This window comes from Hipposideros armiger, unplaced genomic scaffold (assembly GCF_001890085.2).
Source record: "Hipposideros armiger isolate ML-2016 unplaced genomic scaffold, ASM189008v1 scaffold_27, whole genome shotgun sequence".
Classification (NCBI taxonomy): Eukaryota; Metazoa; Chordata; class Mammalia; order Chiroptera; family Hipposideridae; genus Hipposideros; species Hipposideros armiger.
In genome coordinates, this window is record NW_017731377.1 from 2,423,093 (window position 1) to 2,444,654 (window position 21,562).

Below are 21,562 nucleotides of genomic sequence, written 5' to 3' on the forward strand. Positions count from 1 at the left end.
CAGCTGCTGCCTCAATGGAGCAGTCTGCCCATCTCCAAGGCATTAAGCCCAAAATTATTTCGAAAATTGAAGCCTTTGACTTGCTCTGGATTAATGTGATTAAGCAGGGCTTGCTTTAATTTGTAGCCATATCTTCCTTTATTAATAACATCTCAGCAGTTGGAGCAGCCATGGATGTATGGCAGACAACAGAAAGTTAGGTTGATTGCAATTTGTCTGTAAGAAAAGTCTTTAATGTTTCTGTAGCGACTGATACAGGCTTCAATTGTGGGCAGATTTAGATCTGCTCGTTATTTTTAATTTTTTATGGAAACCTAATAAGCAAATGCATCAGCTCTCCTTCTCTCCCTTTGTCCCCACCCCCCTGAGGTCTGCATTGGATATACGGCTCCCTTTAAGTAATAAAGAAAGGATCTTTTTTTCATCTGAATTATATCAGCTGGTGAAATTGGGAAGAAATATCTTTCAGGGTTAAGAAAGGTAGAATTAAACGGGATTTGATTTTTTTTCTCAGTATAATTGAAAGTGTATAACTATTATTATGATTAAAAATAATCTGTTAGCTTTTCTAAAAAGGAAAATATATACCTCATTACTTGAGACCTAGATTTTTATAATACCAGTGGTGGGTGATAGTGGAAGAAATAAGGGCAATGTTTTAAAAACGTCTTTAATAATTTTTGAAGCTCAATGAAGTTCTTACACAATGTATCCAGACCAATGTAAGATGGTACTAATTCCAGGTTGCATCTCTTTTCCCGTTAGTATGATTTAGCTACCTGAAAGTATAGTTCAGGTATTTTTTCTGAGGTTAAATATGATCTTCCTTCTATATTAGAGCCAAAGAACCCAGGTCTGGGAGTCAGCAAACCTGGAGTTTTTCTACTTTTTTCTCTCCGAGAGGCTGTGTTACCTTGGGGAAGTGACCCATCCTCTCTGTGCCTAAGTTACCTCATCTATAAAATTAGGAAATTGAGGAAATTTCTAAAATCTTGTCTAGCCCTAATATTCTATAGACCCAACTCCTAAGGTTTCTTAACCCATTAAAAAAATATGATCCACTGGGTCTGATTTCAGTGTTGTCGTCTTCTTGTTTTCCTCTTTACAAGGTGTAAAATATAAATGACCAAATTTACTGATAACTGGGTCAAATCTGGTAATTTCTGTAAGTCAAAGAGCCTCAAATAACTCAGTATCTTTGCATGTACTTTTATTTGCATCGAAAACCCCAGACGTGTTCCTTCCCTATAGTTGTCATTTCATACAAACATAAGCCAAGTTTCCTTAATCCTGTTTCATTTGAAGGGGTATGTCTAAAAACAATCTTCATTAAAAAAAAAAAATCTTTAGAAAAGTAACAGGATTTAATACTTAGAGATACATTTCTTCTAAATAAATGGTCATCTTATTTGTAGTTCTTTGGCTACTTATTGACATAAAATTTGTATGCATTAAGAGCTTTTCAGATGGGCAATAAACACCCATATCAAGGAGTAATGCATATTATTCCAGTGACAAATCCTAAAACCTTTTTCCATTTCCTCCTCCTATTTTGCCCAAAATTTTGATATCTCTCATAACTCTGATGTTCCCTGTCTTGTTAAATACTTTACCATCAGTTGAATCATTCATTTACTTATTCATTAGATCCCACTTCCAAAAATGCTTTGTGGCAGTACCCCTGGACTGAGGGAGGCTGGCCCTGAGAGCCAGAGACAGCACGGGGTGGCCTCTTGGTCTACGTCAGAAGATGTGCTGCTGAGTTCCTTGGGGCCGTGTCTAAGCCATCTGTTCTGTAAATAACTATATTACTCAAGAGGCAGCATACTTCTGCTTCTTGACCTGGTTATGCCACTATCTATGGGGTTGGATTACCTGCTATAACAAATAGACCCCAAAAATGTATAGTGGCTCAAACACTATACAGATTTACTTCTTGTACATGTAACAGTCGAAAGCGAGTGAGCCTTCCTGGTCCGTGGGCAGCTTTCCTCTCATGGTGATTCAGGGAGCCGGGCAGCTTCTATTTTGTAGCTCTGCCCTCTCTATTACTCAGTTGCCATCTACATCTAGCCCATCAGTTAGGTGAGAGGGCATGGGGAGGGCAGACCTGCTGCTACAGGCCTTGGCTCAGGAACGGCATGCATCGCTTCCGCTCCCATTCTTGGTAGAACTCAGTCACATGGCCACACCAACTGCCAGGGAAGCCAGGAAACTCAATGAAGATGGGCTTCGGAAGACAAGGGGGCAGCTTTCTGGTGAAGAGCTTGCAAAACCTGCTGCCATCCCTAAGTCATTTTCAGCTCTGTCTTCCTGTAATTTCATGGTAAATCCTGGAAGAAAGTGCTGAAATGGTTATCATTTGTGAGTGCAGCTCATTATGGAGCTTTAGACCTTTCAGATGGTCTTTTTAAGTTGATTTCAAAGGACCTAGGCATCTCCAAACCCCTCCCTGACTAATTTGACTTCTGGCTTGGACCTTTGAAGTTTAGTGGAGCTTATTGGCACCGTTTGGGTGGTAGTCAGACAGGGCATTATGGTAGTTTGTGAGGAAACTCAGTAACCAGAATAGATTTTTGCCTTAAAGTAGACTTTAAAATAATTTTTCCCTTCAGTCGTTGAGTTTGTTTTTTAAAGGGCATTAAGGTCATTGATTATATGGGGGATCATGCTACTGTTTTTCTTTCTTGTTTCTTACCATAATTCTTTCCAGGCTCTGGTACTAAATGGCTACATGCTCTTGGGTATCTGTTTGAGTCTCTGTCTTCATTAGTGAAAGTGGGTATACTAATTCACACCTTGATGGATGGAGTGATGATTAAAGCACACATCACAAGTCTTCTATGCCAGCTACTCAACATAATCTTGTTCAAAGAATTAATTAATAGAAAATAGCTGGCTCTCCAGATACATGTCATAGATGAAAATAGGGAGGGAATATGAACATTTATTGAGAAATAAATATTCTCAAGAGTTTAAGAAATCAGTCATATCGAAGTTAATTCCCACTGAGAACTCAGTGTAGGCACCTCCCCTTTTGGGCAACCTTCCCTAACCCCACAAGTTTGGCCTCACTGTCTCCCCACATGCTCTAACCCCACTCTGTACACATACTCCTACCGGGCACTCATCCACTGTATTGCTATTGCTACTTTACATCTCTGACGCCCCCCCCTTCCATCAAATGCTTTTTATTTTGTGCTATATCTCTGGGTTTAGCAAGCTTGAAACATACAAAATTGCCATTTTTGTAGTAAAAAGTGGTTGGATATTAGAAATTTCCTTAGGTTGAACCTAATCCATAATAGGCACAAGATATTTTGATAGATGAGTGATGTTCGACACTTGAACGTGGACTCAATACAACTTTTGAGTTTCATGCTATGTTAGCATCTTCATGCCATCATTGACATCATATGATGGAATCCCCTTAGTGTGTATCTTTAGCTATTTCAAGTATCTATGACCCAGATTCTCACGTGAATAAATGCCTTAAGGGCAGGCTATTATCTGGTTTATTGTATGTCTCCCACAACGCCAAATTTATATACAAATGGTTGGCACTTCATATTTTGGATTTGTCTTGAATTCACTTGTTTTAAGTTACAGTTAAAGAATATGAGTCTACTAATTGAGAAATGTTAAGTGATTCAGTCATCATCCCAGGGTCTTTGACAGAATTAATACTTGCACTTGGTGGTTAGTCCCTATTTTCATGATGGCACAGTTGCCTTAGACGTGTTAAGGATGTCAGGATGATTTGACAGGGTGTTTTCTTGCTCTAGGCTCTTTTGAGTGTGTCATCAGGTTTCATGGGAAGAAGCACCAAATTTGGAATCAGATCTGGTTTGAGATCCAGTTATGCCATTTATAGACATGTGACCTTGGCACAGCCATTTGACTTTTTGCTATTTCATTTGCTTCATTTGTAAAATGCCTGCTTCACACCATTGTTGTGAGGATTTAATGAGATCCAATCTATAGATTATTTTGGATACTTTTGGCAGCAAGAAATAGAAATCTCAACTAAAATTGGCTTAAAAAATAGGAACGTGTACTTTTTCACATAGCTAAAAGTCAAGAAGTTCCAGGGTAGTTAATTCAGTGGCTTGAAAAAAAAAATCATCAAGAATTCAGGTTCTTCACATCTTTCTATGCAGCCATTCTCAGCTTTAGCAGTGTTCTTCATTGGTCCTGGATGGCTGCCACAGTTTCAGACATCTGAATCCTCAACTTCAATATCCACTGTCAAGAAAAGGAGGTTAACACTCCATTTTTGTGTCCTTGTGTAAGAAGGAGATGAGTTTCCTAGAAGTCCCTCAGAAGACATCCTTTTATAGTCCTGTGGCTAGAATTGTTCACGTGCCTATGCCTAGACCAATCATGGAAAACAGGAATACAACAGCCATGAAGACTTAGAACAGTCAAAATTTACCCCCATACATCAGATGGGCCCAGTCTACCCGCAACTGCCTAACTGCCTGGCTCTTGAACCAAATTGGTATTCTACAATCAAGGAAAATGTGGGTGGAGGATAGCTGTTGGGTAGATAGTAAGATGATCAGGTTTATCTTATTATTATAGACTTGATATAGGTATGATTTGCTAATGGGTAAATAGCAGATTTAAAAAAAATGTTTCTGAGCATTTCTATGGATATTTGTACTTTCTGAAAAAAAAATCAATCAACGTAACTTTGTTTTACTGCAAAAGAACTATAAATTCAAACCCATAAATCAAATGTATGAGTTAATCTTTTTTGTCAGTCTTTCCCATCACTGAAGAATAAATTATGTGTGTTGTTAACACACACACACACACAAATTCTTTTAGCACTTGTTGAGTGCCATCTACATATTTGTCAGTGTGGGTGCTATGAGGGGTACAGAGTCCATAAGATGTAACTATTGTATTTCAAGTAGCTCATCATCTAGTCGAAAGAGAAGGCAATTCAGAAAGCTCTGAGGGCCACAAGACAGAGCCAGGTGGAAAGCTCTGAGAGTGTGAGAGGGGTTTTCTGGCTGGAAATCAGAAGGGTGTCGTGAAGGTGCTGACCCTGGGCAGATTGAGGGTGGTGGGGAGGGACCTGAGCCCAGATCAAAATGCCAAGTGTGTGTGAGGAACAGGTTTAGGAAGTGGTGGGAAACGCTGGCAAGAAAGGAAGATGAAGGTAAATCTTATGGCATAGAAACAGTGTAATTATAATATTCTGGTATTGACTAATTCCCCACAGATAGTAAAATGTGTTTTTTAAAACAGTCACAGAGTAATAAAAACTCATCACTTGCCATCAGTTTTCATGAGTTTCTCCATGAACCCCAGCTTAGTCAGGCTCTCAAAGGCTTATGTATTTAGAGTCCTTATAAGGAGCATTCAGTGATCATCTACTGGATGGAAGGCACAGATCTTAGATGCTTGGGGTCCGAAGGCGGAGTGTGATTCAGCTCCTGCCCCTAGAAGGTGGGGTCCCAGGGTTCCCCCATCAGCTTATCCCAGGCTCCACCATCCCCTGGCCTCCAGGGTTAGTCTAAAATTTCTCCCTTCAAGCAGGCTAGTTCTTCTACCTTGTTACATGGGGAGCAGGGAACAGCAACACTCTGGGGATAAGATATCCAGCCCAACTGAAGGGGGATGGAAACTGCAGAGAGTGAGAAGCTGGGGAGAGCCCGCCTGGCACACCCCTTTGTCAGCTTATTCTGGTTTCTGTCTGTCAGTCACTACTGCTGATTCCTCCTTATCATCTAGGGAAGTGGGCAGCGGGAAAGTGAAGTGGAAGTGGAGGCTAATTCTACTCACCAGTCAGCAGAGCCCAGAACCTAGAACAAACAGTGCAGATGGTACCAAGCCCCGTGTTCTGTGAGGAGGTTTTAGATCACCTGTATGGGACATTCTAGGAAATTGTAAAATGCTTTATACCAGCACTAGACAGAGGGGGTTGGAAGAGTTGAGAGAGGATTTCTCTGGAGGTGTTGTTAGAGAATGAGGCACTCTCCCCACCCAATACCTAAGGAGGTGATATTTTAATGTTAATTCAAGCCATGGGAAGGAGGCTTCAAGGAGAGCACCTGGAAAACTTAATATCTGCTCTTGGAATTCGGGAATTGTACGGATTGGTGTGTAATTCCTGCCCATGGATGATAAAGGCTAAGGCTGTGGCAAGAGCTGCCTGGGATGGAAAGAAGACACAACGAGAATGGGATCTAGTTGTGTTTTCCCCATGGTGGGGCCAGGGTGTGTGTCTTCCAGAGTGACACCCTGTGCTAAGGAGCCAGCCTGGGATCTTTCACCAAGTCGCTCCCCAGAGTACCACTTGGAGGGGCAAGGGGACCTACAGAGAAAACCTGTGGCGTGGATTGCTGGAAGCCCAGTGGTAAGGAGCAGGTAGGGGCAGTTGTGAGGGGCAGTTGTGAGCAGCCAGCTGGAGCAGACAGGAGAGGCCCCGCCCATCTCCAGCGAGCAGGGAGTGGCCAGAGGTTCTCAGAGGGAAGATCCCCCGGGTACCCATAGAATTTCCCAGTGAGGAAAAGAAATTTTAATTATCCACCCACCATATGTAGAGGGAACCCCAGTGTCAAACAGATTAATTTCCTAGGGCTGCCATAGCAAAGTACCACAGACTGGGTGGCTAACACAACAGAAATTTATTGTCTCACGGTTCAAGAGGCGGGAAGTCCAAGATCAACCTCAGCGAGGTTGGTTTTCTCTGTGGCCTCCTTCCTTGACTTGTAAACGGCTTTCTTCTTGTTTCTTCCACATGGTCTTCCCTCTGTGCCTGTCTGTGTCCTAATTTTTTCTTTTTATAAGGACACCAGTCAGATTGACTTAGAGACCACCCCAATGACCTCATTTTAACTTAATTCTTTAAAGACCTTATCTCAAATATAGTCATATTCGGAGGTATTGAGGGTTCGAACTTCAACACATGAATTTTCAGGGGACCCAATTCAGCCCATAATGCCGGTAACAAATGTCACCTACCAGTAAGGCTGAGTTCTTGCTTCCCTATCTCCTGTCTCTGGGCCCAGCCATGGAGGGGTCAGAATGACAGAGGAGGATGAAGCGGACCACTTCCTCCCCACCCGCTCCCAGCTTCCCAGCCCCGGTTAGGAAGAGGAGCTATAATGTTCTCAGAAGGCCGTCATTGGAAGGTCTTTAGACCTCGCCAGTCATGAACAATATAACTCCTATCTCAGGGTCTGAGTTTTTAATTAATCCAGTCATTCCATGAAGGCACAGCCTGTGGTGGGAAAATACCTCATTCATTTTAAGGCTTACTACAGAAGGCAATTGTATTTAACTGCCTAGCAGACACCCTCTAAGAGTCATTGAACAACCTCCAAGCCACTCTGGGTTTTATTATTTACAAGGGTTTTGCAGAGTAGCTTTTAATAGAATAGGGAAAATGAGGTTTGAATCATGGCCTGTGTAATGAAAATGATTATTTTCAGTTCTAGATTGACACAGTGTAACTTAAAAAAATTTAGTAGACTCATAATTAACGTGTGTACTTGTATGTATAATCAAAGTTAAATGCTTAGGTGAGGTGTTCAGAATAACTTGCTCTTAAAATGAAAAATAAAGGTTAATATCCTTAATAACAACAAACAGAAGGCTGATATTCCAGGGGCATGGCAGGTGTTTCTTTTTAAATAAAATTAAATATTTGATCCATGAAAGGGATTATGTAAAGTGAATTTAAATTGTGCAGCCTAATAATAAAAGGCACCCGTCACTCAAGAACTAGGGCTTCACCAATGATGTCACAGCCCTTGGCTTGTCCCTGTGCATCCCCAGGCCTTTTTCCCAGCACTGCCCATTCTCCGAACATCGTGTTTATTGTTCCTTTGCTTTTCTTTGTAGCTCTCCCACATGCGCGTGTATCCCAAAGCAATATATTATTTTGTTGTGCCTGTTTGGGTCATTTTATAAGTGGTATCATACCATACGGATTCTTGCATGAATTACGTTTCACTGTCAACGTTTAGTTCCTGAGATTCATCCATACTGAGCCACATAGCTGTAGTTCATCCCTGGTTTTCTGCTGAGGGTATATTATTGGATGTCCGTGTTGCAATTTTTTTATTTTTTATTTTCCTATAGATTGGGTTGTTTCCATTTTTTTTTCTATTATAAACATTGCTGCTTTGTATATCCTTGCACATCTCCTGGTACCTGTGTGTATGAGTATCTCTAGACACCTTATGGAATTTTGAGTATTAGAATCTTTTGATTTCCAAGGTAGGATGGACCTATTTCAGAGTATAAGTTTTTTATCATATTGATATTTTTGTCCTTTTCGTTCTTGATTTTAAGGAGTTCTTTATGTATACTGGATGCTAATTCTTTGACAGTTCTATGTATAACAAATATGAGTATTTTTCTTATCTTCGGTGGCTTTCCTTTTGCACATTCTTTAGTATCTTTTGATGAGAAGTTTTTAAATTTAATGTGGTTGAATTTGTTAATCTTTTTCTTTCTGGTCTGTGCATTTTGTATCTTACCTCTCCCCTTTTTCTGTTACTTTAAAAGCTTGTATAAAATTTGGATAATCTGCTTCTTGACTGTTCCATAGAATTTACATGTAAAGAAAGCCCTTTAAGCCTCATGTTTTCCTTTTGGGAAGATTTTTCTTTTTTAACTAAGAATCCAGTTTCTAAAATGGTTATTAAAGAGAATTCAGCCTTTTCCTGTGGGCCAGTGTTGGAAAGTTATATTTTTCTAAGAAATGTATTGACATGAAGTTATTATAGTGTTTTTCTCATCTTTTAAATCTTTGCTGCATCTATAATTATGGTCCCATTTTATTTGTAGTATAATTTATTTGTGCTTTCTCTCTCTTTTTTTAAAGATTTTATTGGGGAATTGGGGGATGGGAACAGCTTTGGGGAATCAGGGAAGGGGAACAGATAAGTTGCTGTCCTTTTGTTCTTCAGTCTAGTTGTGGAGGATGTTGCTTCACTGGTCCATGTTGGTATTATCATTGTGCTCTTTCTGGGTGAGGCAGTCGCTTGCCAGCCATTTGATGGCCGTTAATGGCAGCTCTTGGCAGCTCACGCCGGCTGCCGGCAGCTCACGGTATCTTAGGGCAGCTCACTGCAGCAGGGGCTGCAGCCTATGCCGGAGCCGGCAACTCATAGCAGCCCAGCTCGAGGTCGAGCTGTTGTTCACTATCTTAGCTGTAGAGGGTGCAGTGTCACTGGCCCCCATGTGGGATCGGAACTGGGGCCCTGCTGCTCAGAGTTGGAGTCTACGCCAGCTCTTAACCAACGTGCCACTCGTCCAGCCCTTCTCTTTTTTTTCTGATCAGTTTTTGGCCTCATGATCCTTTTTTGTTGAATATTTGTTTTACGTTTCATTCATTTATGCTTTCCTCTTTTAGTTCCTTCCTTCAAATATCTTTGTTTTATTCTGTTGTTCTCTTTCTAACTTGTTGCTTTGTTCATTGACATTTTTACTTTTTGCTCCTTCCTCATAATATAATTGAATTAAAGTTATAAATTTACATCAAAGAACCACTTTTGCTGCCTCCCCATAGTTTTGATAATAGTGTTTTCATTATAATTCAGTTTTAAGTATTTAAAAATTTTTATTGTGATTTCTTTTTGAATTGTTGAATTTAAAAAAATTTTTTGATGCTGATATTTAATAGTCTTAAGTCAGAAAAGCATTTGCAACCCTTATACATTGCTGGTGGGAAGGTAAAAAATGGTGCAGTCACTTTGGAAGACAATCTGGTAATTCCTCAAAATGTTAAACATAGACAGCTATTCTACTCTTACATATATACCCAAGAAAAATGATAAGCAGTGTTCACATAAAAGCTTATGCATGAATGTTCATAGCAGCATTATTTGGCTGTTCATAATAGCCCTAAAGTGGAAGCAACTCAAATGTCCATAACTGATGAATGGAAAAATAAAATGTGATATATACATACAATGGGATATTATTTGGCAATAAAAAAGAATTAGATACTGATACATGCAACATTATCCTGAGTGAAAGAAGTCAGTCACAAAAGACCACAGAGTGTATGATTCCATGTATTTAAAATATTCAGAATACAGAAATCTATTGAGACAGAAATTAGACAGATCAGTGTGTCCCAGGACTGGAGGGATTGGAGGGTTTGAAGGATAAGAACGAAACGGTTTGGAGATTCTTTCTGGAGTAATGAAAATATTCCAAAATTGATTGTGATGATGATTGCCCAACTCTGTGAATATACTAAAAGCCACTGAATTACACATTTTAAATGGGTGGATTGTATCGTGTGTGAAGTTTATCTCAATAAAGCTGTTATCAAAGAAGAAAGCATTTCCTGCTGAAATTGCTAATAAATTATATTAGCTCTAAACTATTTAGTTTCAATTTATATGTGCCGATTCTTATTCTCTCTCCTCCCTCTCTCCTTCCCTCTGCATCCCCTTCTCTTTCTCCCCCTTCTCTCTCTGTCATTGGAAATGTTCAATAACAAAGTTTAACTTATTTATTTAAAAGGATCGATTTAATGAAAATTAATGGAGAGCATTGACATGAACATAATTTTCCAATTCCCACCCTCATATGTAATTGCATACAAGCAGACTAAGATGACACAACCTTGAGAATATGTCAGTACTTGCTCACCAGCCCATAAGGCTTAAACTGTATAATTTTGAGAAAGCAGGATTCTGAAACAATGTAAGTGCAGTGAATGTCGGAGCAAGTAGACCCTATATAACATACCTCAGAAAATACTATAGATAAATGGTCTTTAAGAGATAATTTCTGGCATGTGCCACAGGGGAAAAGGGTATCAAATGTACACAATTACTAGGTTCTATGCAGTGGCTCCTCTGTGGAGAATATCACTTTATTCTCTGTGCCAGAGACCTTGACCCCACCCTGTCTGTGAAGTAGGAGCCTGCTTTGTAAAGGGGCGCCGATCAAGATGACGGCCATTATCAAGCTGGGATCCAAACATCTGAAGCTTATAACCAAGCACAATGGTGAAGGCTTCTTATCCACGTTTCTAATTATATATATTTTTTTCTGCTTTTGAGATAAAGGGACAAAGAAATGTGAGACTTACTTTTCAGGTTTTTCAGGCTGCTCTGAAGTGTTCCCTTTAAGGTGGAGGGATGTAGTTTTGTTTAATAGCGGTGCTGTGAACAGGGTGTGTTCTTCCTGTGTACAATAGCATGCCGATGGCAGAGATGCATTAGGAGCTGAAATAATTCATTTGTTATTGCTAATGAATAGTAATAATTTATAATTTATACTAATCAAAAACCTTTCATCCACAAAAACCAACAAGCTTTACACACATTATCCTCTCTCCAACCTCTGAAATAAGCGTCTGGCAAGTACAATTATCCCTAATTTGCAGAAGGACCAAGATAGAGAACATAGTACAGAAATAGTGACTGATGTATCTGCAGCTTCAAATTTATATTTTGAAAGTCACTTTGAACTTATTTTCATTATTTATTTTTGGTGGTCAAGGAAGATAATTTATACTAACCTACATCATGGATATCAATCAAGTGAAAACTAGAAAATTCATTTATCCAGATGTTTTTCGATGTTAACAAACGTGGAGAAGCTCCTAGTTGCCAGCACCGTTGCCATGTGGGGGATAGATGGCTATTCTGTGCCCCTTTGGTGTCCAGCTCAAGGGTCTCTGCCGTCCCAGGTGATAGAAGCAGCCATGGTGACACTGTGCTTGGGGCAAAGCCTTGAGCACATTCTACCTTGTTCTGTGATCAGTGGGTGATAGAGATGCGGATGAAGGTAAACCCAGGAGAGTGGGGATGCCCTTTAATCACTATCTGTGCCTCCAGGCCCATCACCGCCAAAGCAGCCCACAGAGGGCTGCGAAGGTAATCTTGAAGTAATACTGCTCTCATCAACTCGCTTGCTTGCTACCAGATCTGTATTCGTGATCCTGGAACTCAGGGTTCTCCATGAAAAGCATAGAACAGCAGATTGCTTCCAATTCCTCTCTATAGTTGGTTGAGGAGAGGACTTGGATATAATTTAACTGACCTCCTCCTGCGCCCACCTTTGCCAAAAATAAATAAATAAGTAAAAATTGAGCTCAACGCTGACCTATAGAAAATACACTGAGTTTGCAGATTGGTTTTGAAGACAAAGGGTGGGAGAATTCCATTCTTAGTTTTCTGGGAACTTCCTTAAACTCAGCCCAGAACACTTCTCCCTGAAAGTCCAGCCAGTTCAAATGATAGATGCAGACACGTTGTATGTACATAGGTACATACCTTGTATGTTGTGTGAGCGTGGACACACACATACACACACCACACACACACACACACACACACACACACACACACAGAGCTCTCTCTTTATTTGGAAAGGTTTCTTACAGGAGTTTTTATTCTGACAGAGCATGTGAGATGCATCCAGACATTCCCTTTGGTTCCAGTGACACACAGTGAATCCCACATTTTGTCATATAGAAATGGCACATCCTTCTCAGCTAACTTCAGAGCCGTCTCCNGTTCATGTTCGCTTGCTCTTGTTGCTGTGATGTATTGGACAGAATTCTGGACAGGAAGCCTGGAGGTATTTTTTTCAAGTTATGGCACAGAAATTCACTAACTATGTGACCTTGGGCAAATTTAAATATGTATCTCAGTTTTCCTATTTGAAAAAATAGGGATTTCTACCTTCCCGGCCTACACCATTGGATAGTTGGGAGACTTAAGGTGAGATGACCAACATATGAGAAACACTTTTGCAAACTAAGGTGCAAGTTCAGGGCATTCCCAAAACCACTGTGAGGTTTGATCATTTGCTAGAAGGACTCACAGAATTCAGCGAGAGCTGTTATCCTCATAGTTAGTTTATTACAGGGAAAGGGTACAGATCAAAATAAGTCAAAGGAAGAGGCGCATAGAGCAGAATCTGAAATGGTTCTAATGCAAAGCTTCTGTGTCATCTCCCATACAGTTAGGATGTGTCACCCTCCTGACATCCATATGTGACAGTATGCAAAGAGTATTGCCAACCAGGAAGTTTCTCCGAACCTTGGTGTCTAGAGTTTTCATTGGGGCTTCATTACAAAAGCATGACTGATTGATTGTCCATGGTTGAACTTAATCTCTAGGACAACTGTGTTACCAAAGCCCCCACCCTGTAGCCACACAATTGGTCTTTCTGGCATAGCCAGCCCTGCCCCTATCTCTGTTGGGTATGGCCAACTCTACCCTAGACTGTTGGTGTGGCCAGCCCCAGCCTAAAGAAGGTCTCTCCAATCAGGTATGAATGATATAGATTACCTTCCAGAGACCAAAGCAAAGGCCACATATCTGTTTGGGCAAGGCTAAATTCTTGAGTACACATAAGGTGACTGAAAAGAGATGGGAAACAAATTTAAATATGGAGATGCTATTAGTATGGAGGGGTCTATTATTTACCATGTTCTAACACTGTAAAATAAGTATGGGCATGATTCCCATAGGTACACAAAATACTGCAGATACACACTTTGCTAATCCACAGAACCTGGGGGACCGCCTTTAAGAAGGGGTGCGGGTGCCAGAGAGAGACATTTGCCACAGTAGTCGTTTACCACAGAGACAAATTAGGCTGAGAAAGCACTTTCCGCCCCACTGGGTGTCTGAACCTGACCTGTGCCTCAATGTTAACAGCACAGCAAATTGTCCCTCCATTAACGAATTTATCTAACGTGAACAAGTTATAAGTCTGCTTTTTACAGATTTCTGTATCTGGCACCATCTCACTCTGTATGGCAGCTGAGCTTACTACATATAGCGTGGGGTGATGATAAAAATAAATTGTTTCACTCCGCTTTGCAGAGTTTCAGAAAATCTTGAGCACTCTATCAGAGTGGATCCATAATATTTCATACAGTGAGGTTGGAAAAACGAAAACCCGAGTTTGTTTTCTCATGAAATTAAAAAAAAAAATAAATTAGAGCACAATGGAGAAGTTATCAGCCGCAGGAAGCTTGCTAGAGGACAACTGTATGACTTTATGGAAAAAGAACCAGTGACAGACTTAGAATGAAACCATTCGCTAAAGGACAATTATGCTCCCACCCTGCCTTCAGCGGGAAGAATTTTAGCCTTGGTCTAGTGGTTTTTTTGTTTTTTTTAAACAACAATTTGTAATAAATTGATATTGTCAATAAATTTTGGTTCTGTTTCTTTCAAGAAAAAACTGGCCACGCAGAAGTAGTTCGAGTGGTGTACCAGCCAGAACGCATCAGCTTTGAGGAACTGCTCAAGGTCTTCTGGGAGAATCATGACCCGACCCAAGGTAGATGAGTGAGCCAGTATTTAATTATCTTACTAATTACAGCTGGGATAATTAGTGTTTGAGCTGCATGGAAGAGATGAACCTTGAAATCACACAGGAGCTCAAGAATATGATTGCAGACATTTATTGACGGAGAAGAGGAGGGGCTGGGGAGAAAAAGGGGGAGAGAATAAAGGCGCAGCCACTGTCGGCACCCCTCCCCCCTTTACAGCTGTCAGGGGTGGGAAAATTCCCACAGAGAAAGACGCCAGACAATAGAGATTCGTTCACCTTTGATTATTGCATTATTCCTCCTTAATGCAGTCTTTTGTCTACAAAATTAAAGTGTCTTTCTAGCAGCTCCCAAGTTTTCCTGATTTATGGTTCCTTTATTTCCCTGAATTTAGCCTTTCTCATCTTTTGACATTATCAGGGTTGTTTTTTTTTAAATGTCTGTAAGTGATTAAAAAAGAAAAACACAGAACATAAAGGTAAAATGCAGTATTCAGTGGGTCCAAATGCTTGCGTTATTTTTTATTTTTATTTTTTTTTGGTTAACTATTTTAGAAGTATATGTGGACTTAGGTGAATTTGCTTGTGTTTTTTAAATATCTCATTTCTCTTCTTTGGAATTTGTTATATGGAGATATTAATATATTTGGACTATAAACAGTGGTGGAGAGAAATTTTATTTGAATGCACACATAAGCAAAAATCCCATGTTGGCAGATACCATTATAATATTCAATAATGGAGCAATTTCCAGATTGCATCCTAACGGCCTTACAGGCACTGCTTTGCCAGTGTGATGATCTGATATTATGAAGCTTATGAATGGAAAAGTCCTGCATAATAGATGTGATTTTTCACAAACCCCTGTTCATTTAGCAATCAGTCTATTTAACAAAAATATTTCCCTTTTGGTGTTAAGTTTTTGGGTAGCAGGTATGTCATATTGGCTGTTTCCTGATGAAGAGATGTGGTTTTTTTTCAAATGTGCATTGTGTTTTGCTGTGGAGCCTTAGTTTGACCCCAGCAGCACAGGTGGATGGGTCCTAAGTTCTGGTTCTGAGAACCACCGAATGCCAGGGTAATTTGCCGGAGGGCAAAGGTCAGAGCCAAGGCAAGAGTCACAGGATGATAAATGAGCCAGGTTAAGGCAGGCCCAGGATGCAGGCAAATCCACTAGGGTGGGTGAAGTCCAAGGAAGCAGTCCAGGGGCAGGCTTCCCGTTATAGTGAAGTCTGGTTTGACATGGAGGGGCGCGTCCCTGGTGGGAGGGCAGCTCTTCTTCCTATAGCTCTTCCTTCAATTGTGAGAGCTCTCCTTGTAGCTTTCCAAGCAATGACAACTACTAGGTATTCTCCTTTTTTTTTAAACTTCAGCTATTATAGTTTGTTGGATTTCTGTTATTTGCAACAATAAAAATCCTGACTAATCTACTTATTCGGCTTGAACAATCGTTGTGCTCATTATATTCATTCAGTAGCTGTTAGTTAACCATGTTCATTGGACTCTACAAACCAGAGGTCTAAAGCCGCTTGGTTAATAGTTTTACCACTGACACAGACATGGAATGGAGGACACTAAAAATGGTTTCTTCAAGACTTCTTAGAGGTTTGCTTAGAGGGCTCCTTGATAATTCAGAATTAAGAATTGGGGTTTAAGATTGGGGATATATGGCCTGAGAATATATCAGATCACCTCTCGATGTTCCTAAACTACTGTAAAAGACAATCAGGGCCGGCCGAGTGGCTCAGTTGGTTAAGAGCTCGCTCAAGAGTTTGAGCTCTGNTGCATGAATTGTATCTAATACTTTCCTTGGGGTAGTAGCTGTGGCCATTGTAAGACATGTGGTGAGGTTTACGTGGAACTTAGCAGTTAGGGCCAGAGGGGCAGAGCAGAGCATGTATGTTTGGTTCCATTTAGGGGATTGGTCCTCGGGTAGGTGAACAGTGCTGGGGTCAGCATGGATACTCATCTAGGCGAGGGCTCAGTAAATGGTAGAAAAATTTAGCACAAAAATGCCTCTAATCTATATGTATTTATTAATGTCAGATCGCGTGGCCAGTCCTACTGGGTAGGCCACCTCCCTGGCTCTCTCTTCTCTTCTCACCCGCACGCCGTAGCAAAAACTAATCATGCGAACATGGAAGAGTTGAAGATAACAATTTCCCTCATGAGATGGAAAGCTGCGACATAAGACTTTAAAAATTGGCTGATTTATCTTGGGGTTCTCTTTAACAACACCTGATCCTACGGATGACTTGGCTTCTACAAAGCTCTAGATGACTCCATAATGTCTGATTTCGCTGTCCCCGGAACACTGCCCAGTGTCTCTTCTGGGATGTTTTGTCTTATAAAGAGTGCGTGCCCATAATCTACCCCTGTGCGTTTGTTCATCTTCCTTTGTTGTTACTGGGTCAGGCGACACACGAAATGCCCAGGGAGGACGTTCATCCTTTCCATTTTTCCTTTCAAGATATTTTTGAGCAACAACGTGAAAGCACTTGCCATGCTGTTGTGAATTGTTAACAAGCAGGTTTGCACATCACATCTATTATGCTATTTGCACGGAGCTATGCGAAGAAACAGCTCAAAGTATTTTTAAGATACAGCCTTTTAACTCGGGAAGCACAAGGAAGTATTTGCAGATTGGTCTCGGGAATCAAATTAGCCTAACTTGTTGGTGAGTTCCTGGAGGCATTTCTGTAAGTGGTTCCTAGCCCCTTAATCCTTTTGATCATTTGCACTGTGTATTTTTACACAGGCTCTTGTACTTTGGAGAAATAAAATAAAGAAACTTAAAGGTGAGTTTGACGAGAGCTTCTCCACACTGTTTGTCCATGCAGATGGATCTTGAATTTTAATGGTAATAGTTTCTTTGAAAGAACCACACTTTTTAAAACCTCTCCACAAATAATGTCAGTGCTCAGATTATGTCGGAAAGTGCTTGCTGGTGGGTGAGTGGAAATTTTTCCTGACCCTCTGCCCCCTCCCTTATTGATGCCACAAAAGAAGAGCCTATTCCTGGAAAATAGTCCTGACAGCCCGGATGTCAATCACCCCACAGCTGTGTTTTCTCATCTGGGTTACGGCCTGTGTGACATTTGTAGTCACTTGGTGACTTTAGGCGTCTATGTTCAGGAGCCTGGCTCAGGGTCACAGAAGGAGCCCAAGCTTTACCTCTGATTAAAACCTGGTGGGCTCTTCGCAGGATCCTGCCAATTAGTGGCTGTGAGACACTGTGTGAGAAAACTTGTAGAGAGGCCTTAGTTTTCCCATCTGTAAAATGGGACCACATATAAAATTGTTGTCAGCAATATTTGTACACCCATGTTCATAGCAGCATTATTCACAATAGCCAAAGGTGCAATAGCCAAAGGTGGAAGCAACTCAAGTGTCCATTGCCAGATGAATGGATAAGCCAAATGTGATGTATACATACAATGGAATATTATTCAGCCTTGAAAAAGGAACAAAATTCTGACAGGTGCTTCAACATGGATGAACCTTGAAGACATTATGCTAAGTAACATAAGCCATTCACTAAGAAAATACTGTATGATTCCACTTATATGAAGTACCTAGTCAAATTCAAGAGACGGAAGTAGAGGGGTAGGCACCTGGGGCTGCGGGGAGGAGGGAAATGGGGAATAGTATTTAATGGATACAATTTCACTTTTGCAAGATGAAAAAAGTTCTGGAAATGGATGGTGGTGATGGTAGCACGACAATGTGAATGCACTTAGTGCCACTGAACTTTACATTTAAAGATGGTTAAAACGGTAAATTTTGTTATGTCTATTTCCCACAACAGAGAAAAATTGGGAAAAATTTTGTTGTGAGCATTGAAAAACATCAAGTAGGTAAAGTGCTTGCCATTTTGTCAGCACTCAGTAAATAGTAACAGTTTTTACTAGAGTTAGGACATTAAATTTTAATAGTTATATGATATTTCATTATATGACTATACCAAAATTTCTTTCTGCTTTTTTTTTTGCTTGATTTTGGGGGTTCTTATAATACTCTTCCATTGTAATAATAATGGAGTGAAATTTTTTTGTGTATGTATGTATCTTTTCCTTATTTGAAGTTATATCTTTGAGATAGATTTCCTGGATCACTTAGGGTGAATTAATCTTCATCTTTGTGGCTCTTGCTATGGAAGCCAATGGGGTTTCAAAAGGGTGTAGCTATTTACACTGTCTCCTCATCAGCACTAGCTACACTTTTAAGTAGTTCTGCAAAATTTAATAAGAGGTGGCATGTTAATGTTTCAATATGTGTTTATTCCTTTTATCACTAAAAATGTTGAGCATTTTCTGTCTTCATTTACATTTTTGTTTTCCTATGTACTGCCTGTTTACCTGTTTTCCCTTTATTTCTAGTGTAGTTTTTATGCCTTTCTTACCAAATATATTTGTCATGTTTGTAACATATTGTTACCATTTTTAATATTCAGAGGGTTTTAATTCTTATGTAGTTAAATCATTCCTTTAAACATTTCAAAGTACAAAACAGTAATATTTTAAAGTACATCAAAAATGGTTTTATAATAACATGATTATGATACCTGATATGCCTTCTTCCTATAATTCCCCCATCATTCTTTTCATATCTGTTAGTATGATATCTGTTTAGATGCTTAACTCATATAACTGTAGTATTTGAATTAAAATTATGTAGACTGACCAATTAATAATGCACTAGTAATTACCCAATATAAAAAGGACATCACAAAAATTAGAGCAAATTAGAAATTAAAATTATTAGTAAACATGACTTTTTTTAACTCACTTATAATTAAATTCATTGAAGATAAAATTACAGGATGCTATATTCCAGCTATTAATTGGTAATGATTAAAAACATATGGCAATTATGTAATATGTTGAGGGCCAGACTGAGATTGGCCCTCAATTATACTGCCAATGGGGAGAGAAAATTGGGTCAACTTTACTGAGTAGCAGTTCAGAACTAGGTATTAAGAAACTTAAAAATGTTTATNCCAGATCTGTATTCGTGATCCTGGAACTCAGGGTTCTCCATGAAAAGCATAGAACAGCAGATTGCTTCCAATTCCTCTCTATAGTTGGTTGAGGAGAGGACTTGGATATAATTTAACTGACCTCCTCCTGCGCCCACCTTTGCCAAAAATAAATAAATAAGTAAAAATTGAGCTCAACGCTGACCTATAGAAAATACACTGAGTTTGCAGATTGGTTTTGAAGACAAAGGGTGGGAGAATTCCATTCTTAGTTTTCTGGGAACTTCCTTAAACTCAGCCCAGAACACTTCTCCCTGAAAGTCCAGCCAGTTCAAATGATAGATGCAGACACGTTGTATGTACATAGGTACATACCTTGTATGTTGTGTGAGCGTGGACACACACATACACACACCACACACACACACACACACACACACACACACACACAGAGCTCTCTCTTTATTTGGAAAGGTTTCTTACAGGAGTTTTTATTCTGACAGAGCATGTGAGATGCATCCAGACATTCCCTTTGGTTCCAGTGACACACAGTGAATCCCACATTTTGTCATATAGAAATGGCACATCCTTCTCAGCTAACTTCAGAGCCGTCTCCGTGTTTGTCAGAAGACTATTGCGTCCCTGTGACTCGGGCAGCTAAGCCATCCCTTTGTGTGGATTACCAGTGTGGGCTGACTGCTTGCCTCTCGGCTGCAATAAGTAACTTCGGCTCTAGTAGAATGAAGAAATGTCTTATCCATTGCTTTTCTTGGACGATAATTGGTTCATTAGGGAAATCGAGTAAAGGGAGGGTGAATCATTAAGAAGAAAAGGTTTGCAGAAACCTTACTTTTTAAAAACTTAAATAAATGTACTTTCTTATGCCAACCTTTGAATTCGGGGTCAATGTCTTTCTTTTGATGGTGGGACCTCCCCCTAGAGTGCCTCCTGGCCTTCCTTCCCTGGCATAGTGGGCGTTAAAAGTGCACTACCTGGAGCTAGACTTCCATCTGGATTCTGACTTCATCCATTTTTGGTGTTGTGATTTTGGTCACGCCATTTACCTCTCTGTGCTTAATGGTCCTCTTCTTTAAAATGGGTATTGTAGCACCTCCCTTATTGGCTCTTTGGGAAGATTAACTAAGTCAATATACGTATACTGCTTAGAACTGTGCTTTGTACAGAGTAAGCACTGTGTTTGCCATTATTATTATCAATGATTTCTACTTTTGACTTCTTTAAAATCAAGTGAGACTTTAAAGATGTGAAACAACCTGAGCACAGAATTTATTTAGATTTTTATGATTTCTTCGTCAGTCTTTTTTTTTCCCTTTTTCTTTTTAGTTGTGGTAAAATACGCATAGCATAAAACTGACCAACTTAACCATTTTTAAGTGTACAGTTCAGTGATAGTAAGTGCATTCACTTTGTTGTGCCACCATCACCACCATCCCTCTCCAGGACCCTTTTCATCTTGCAAAACCGAAACTCCATATTCATTAAACAGCAACTTCCCCAGCCCCTGACTGGGGCTTCCCAATGTCATGTCTTGCCCGTATCCTCTTTTGATAACATTTTTGAACAACTTCCTTTTATTGAGTTTTTCTAAAGCATTCAATTTAATCCTTAAGAGAAACAAAACTCTATGTCTTTTCTTCTGTAGGTGATATTTAATTAATTTTTGTAATCACAATGTAAAGTAAAATTGGTCTACACAGGGAAGAAACACAACTGACTAGTAAGAGTATCCCTCAACTGGTGGGAGCGGAAAGAAGGGTGCAGCTGTACCAGATAGCGCCATGGGTGTGTGGTGCCGTGGGCATCAGCACGTTTGCCAGAAGGAAAGCTGTGGATCACTTACTCTGGGCCATCATATCCATTCTGTGGTTACCCTTGTCTGCGCCGTGGTGCTTGTCATCTTCATCACCTGAAAAACTCTCACACTTAGCTCTGGATGTCTAAATTACACCCATTTTTCAATGTCCAGTTCAATGCACCTCCTCTATGAAACCTTCACTCTTCGCTTCCCGTTCAAAGTTTTGAAGCACGTACCTGTACCTCTCCAGTGGCTCTTAACACATTCTGTCTTGTGTTGTTAGTTGAGCTCCCCAGGGGCAGGCTCTGTAGCACGTGTCTTTGGATTTCTCATGTCATTGGCTTAGTGCTGCACATACAGCCATGACTCAGACTCACGTTTATCGAATTACTGCGTTACCAGGAGGGGATGGAGGGATGAGAAGAGGAAACTGAGAATGGAGCAAATTATAGTTACCAAAGCCTGTGTGTACGTGCACATGTGCGTGC

General features: G+C 40.1%; 1 protein-coding gene across 5 annotated transcripts in view; it reads left to right on the forward strand.

Annotated features, from left to right (window-relative positions):
• Positions 1 to 21,562, forward strand: part of MSRA (methionine sulfoxide reductase A) — a 375,212-nt gene that overhangs the window by 218,821 nt on the left and 134,829 nt on the right. For all 5 annotated transcript variants that reach the window (XM_019636164.1, XM_019636163.1, XM_019636166.1 and 2 more), the window contains one exon: positions 14,185 to 14,289. In XM_019636164.1, coding sequence (XP_019491709.1) covers positions 14,185 to 14,289 — 105 coding nt within the window. The remainder of the gene's footprint in view (positions 1 to 14,184; positions 14,290 to 21,562) is intronic.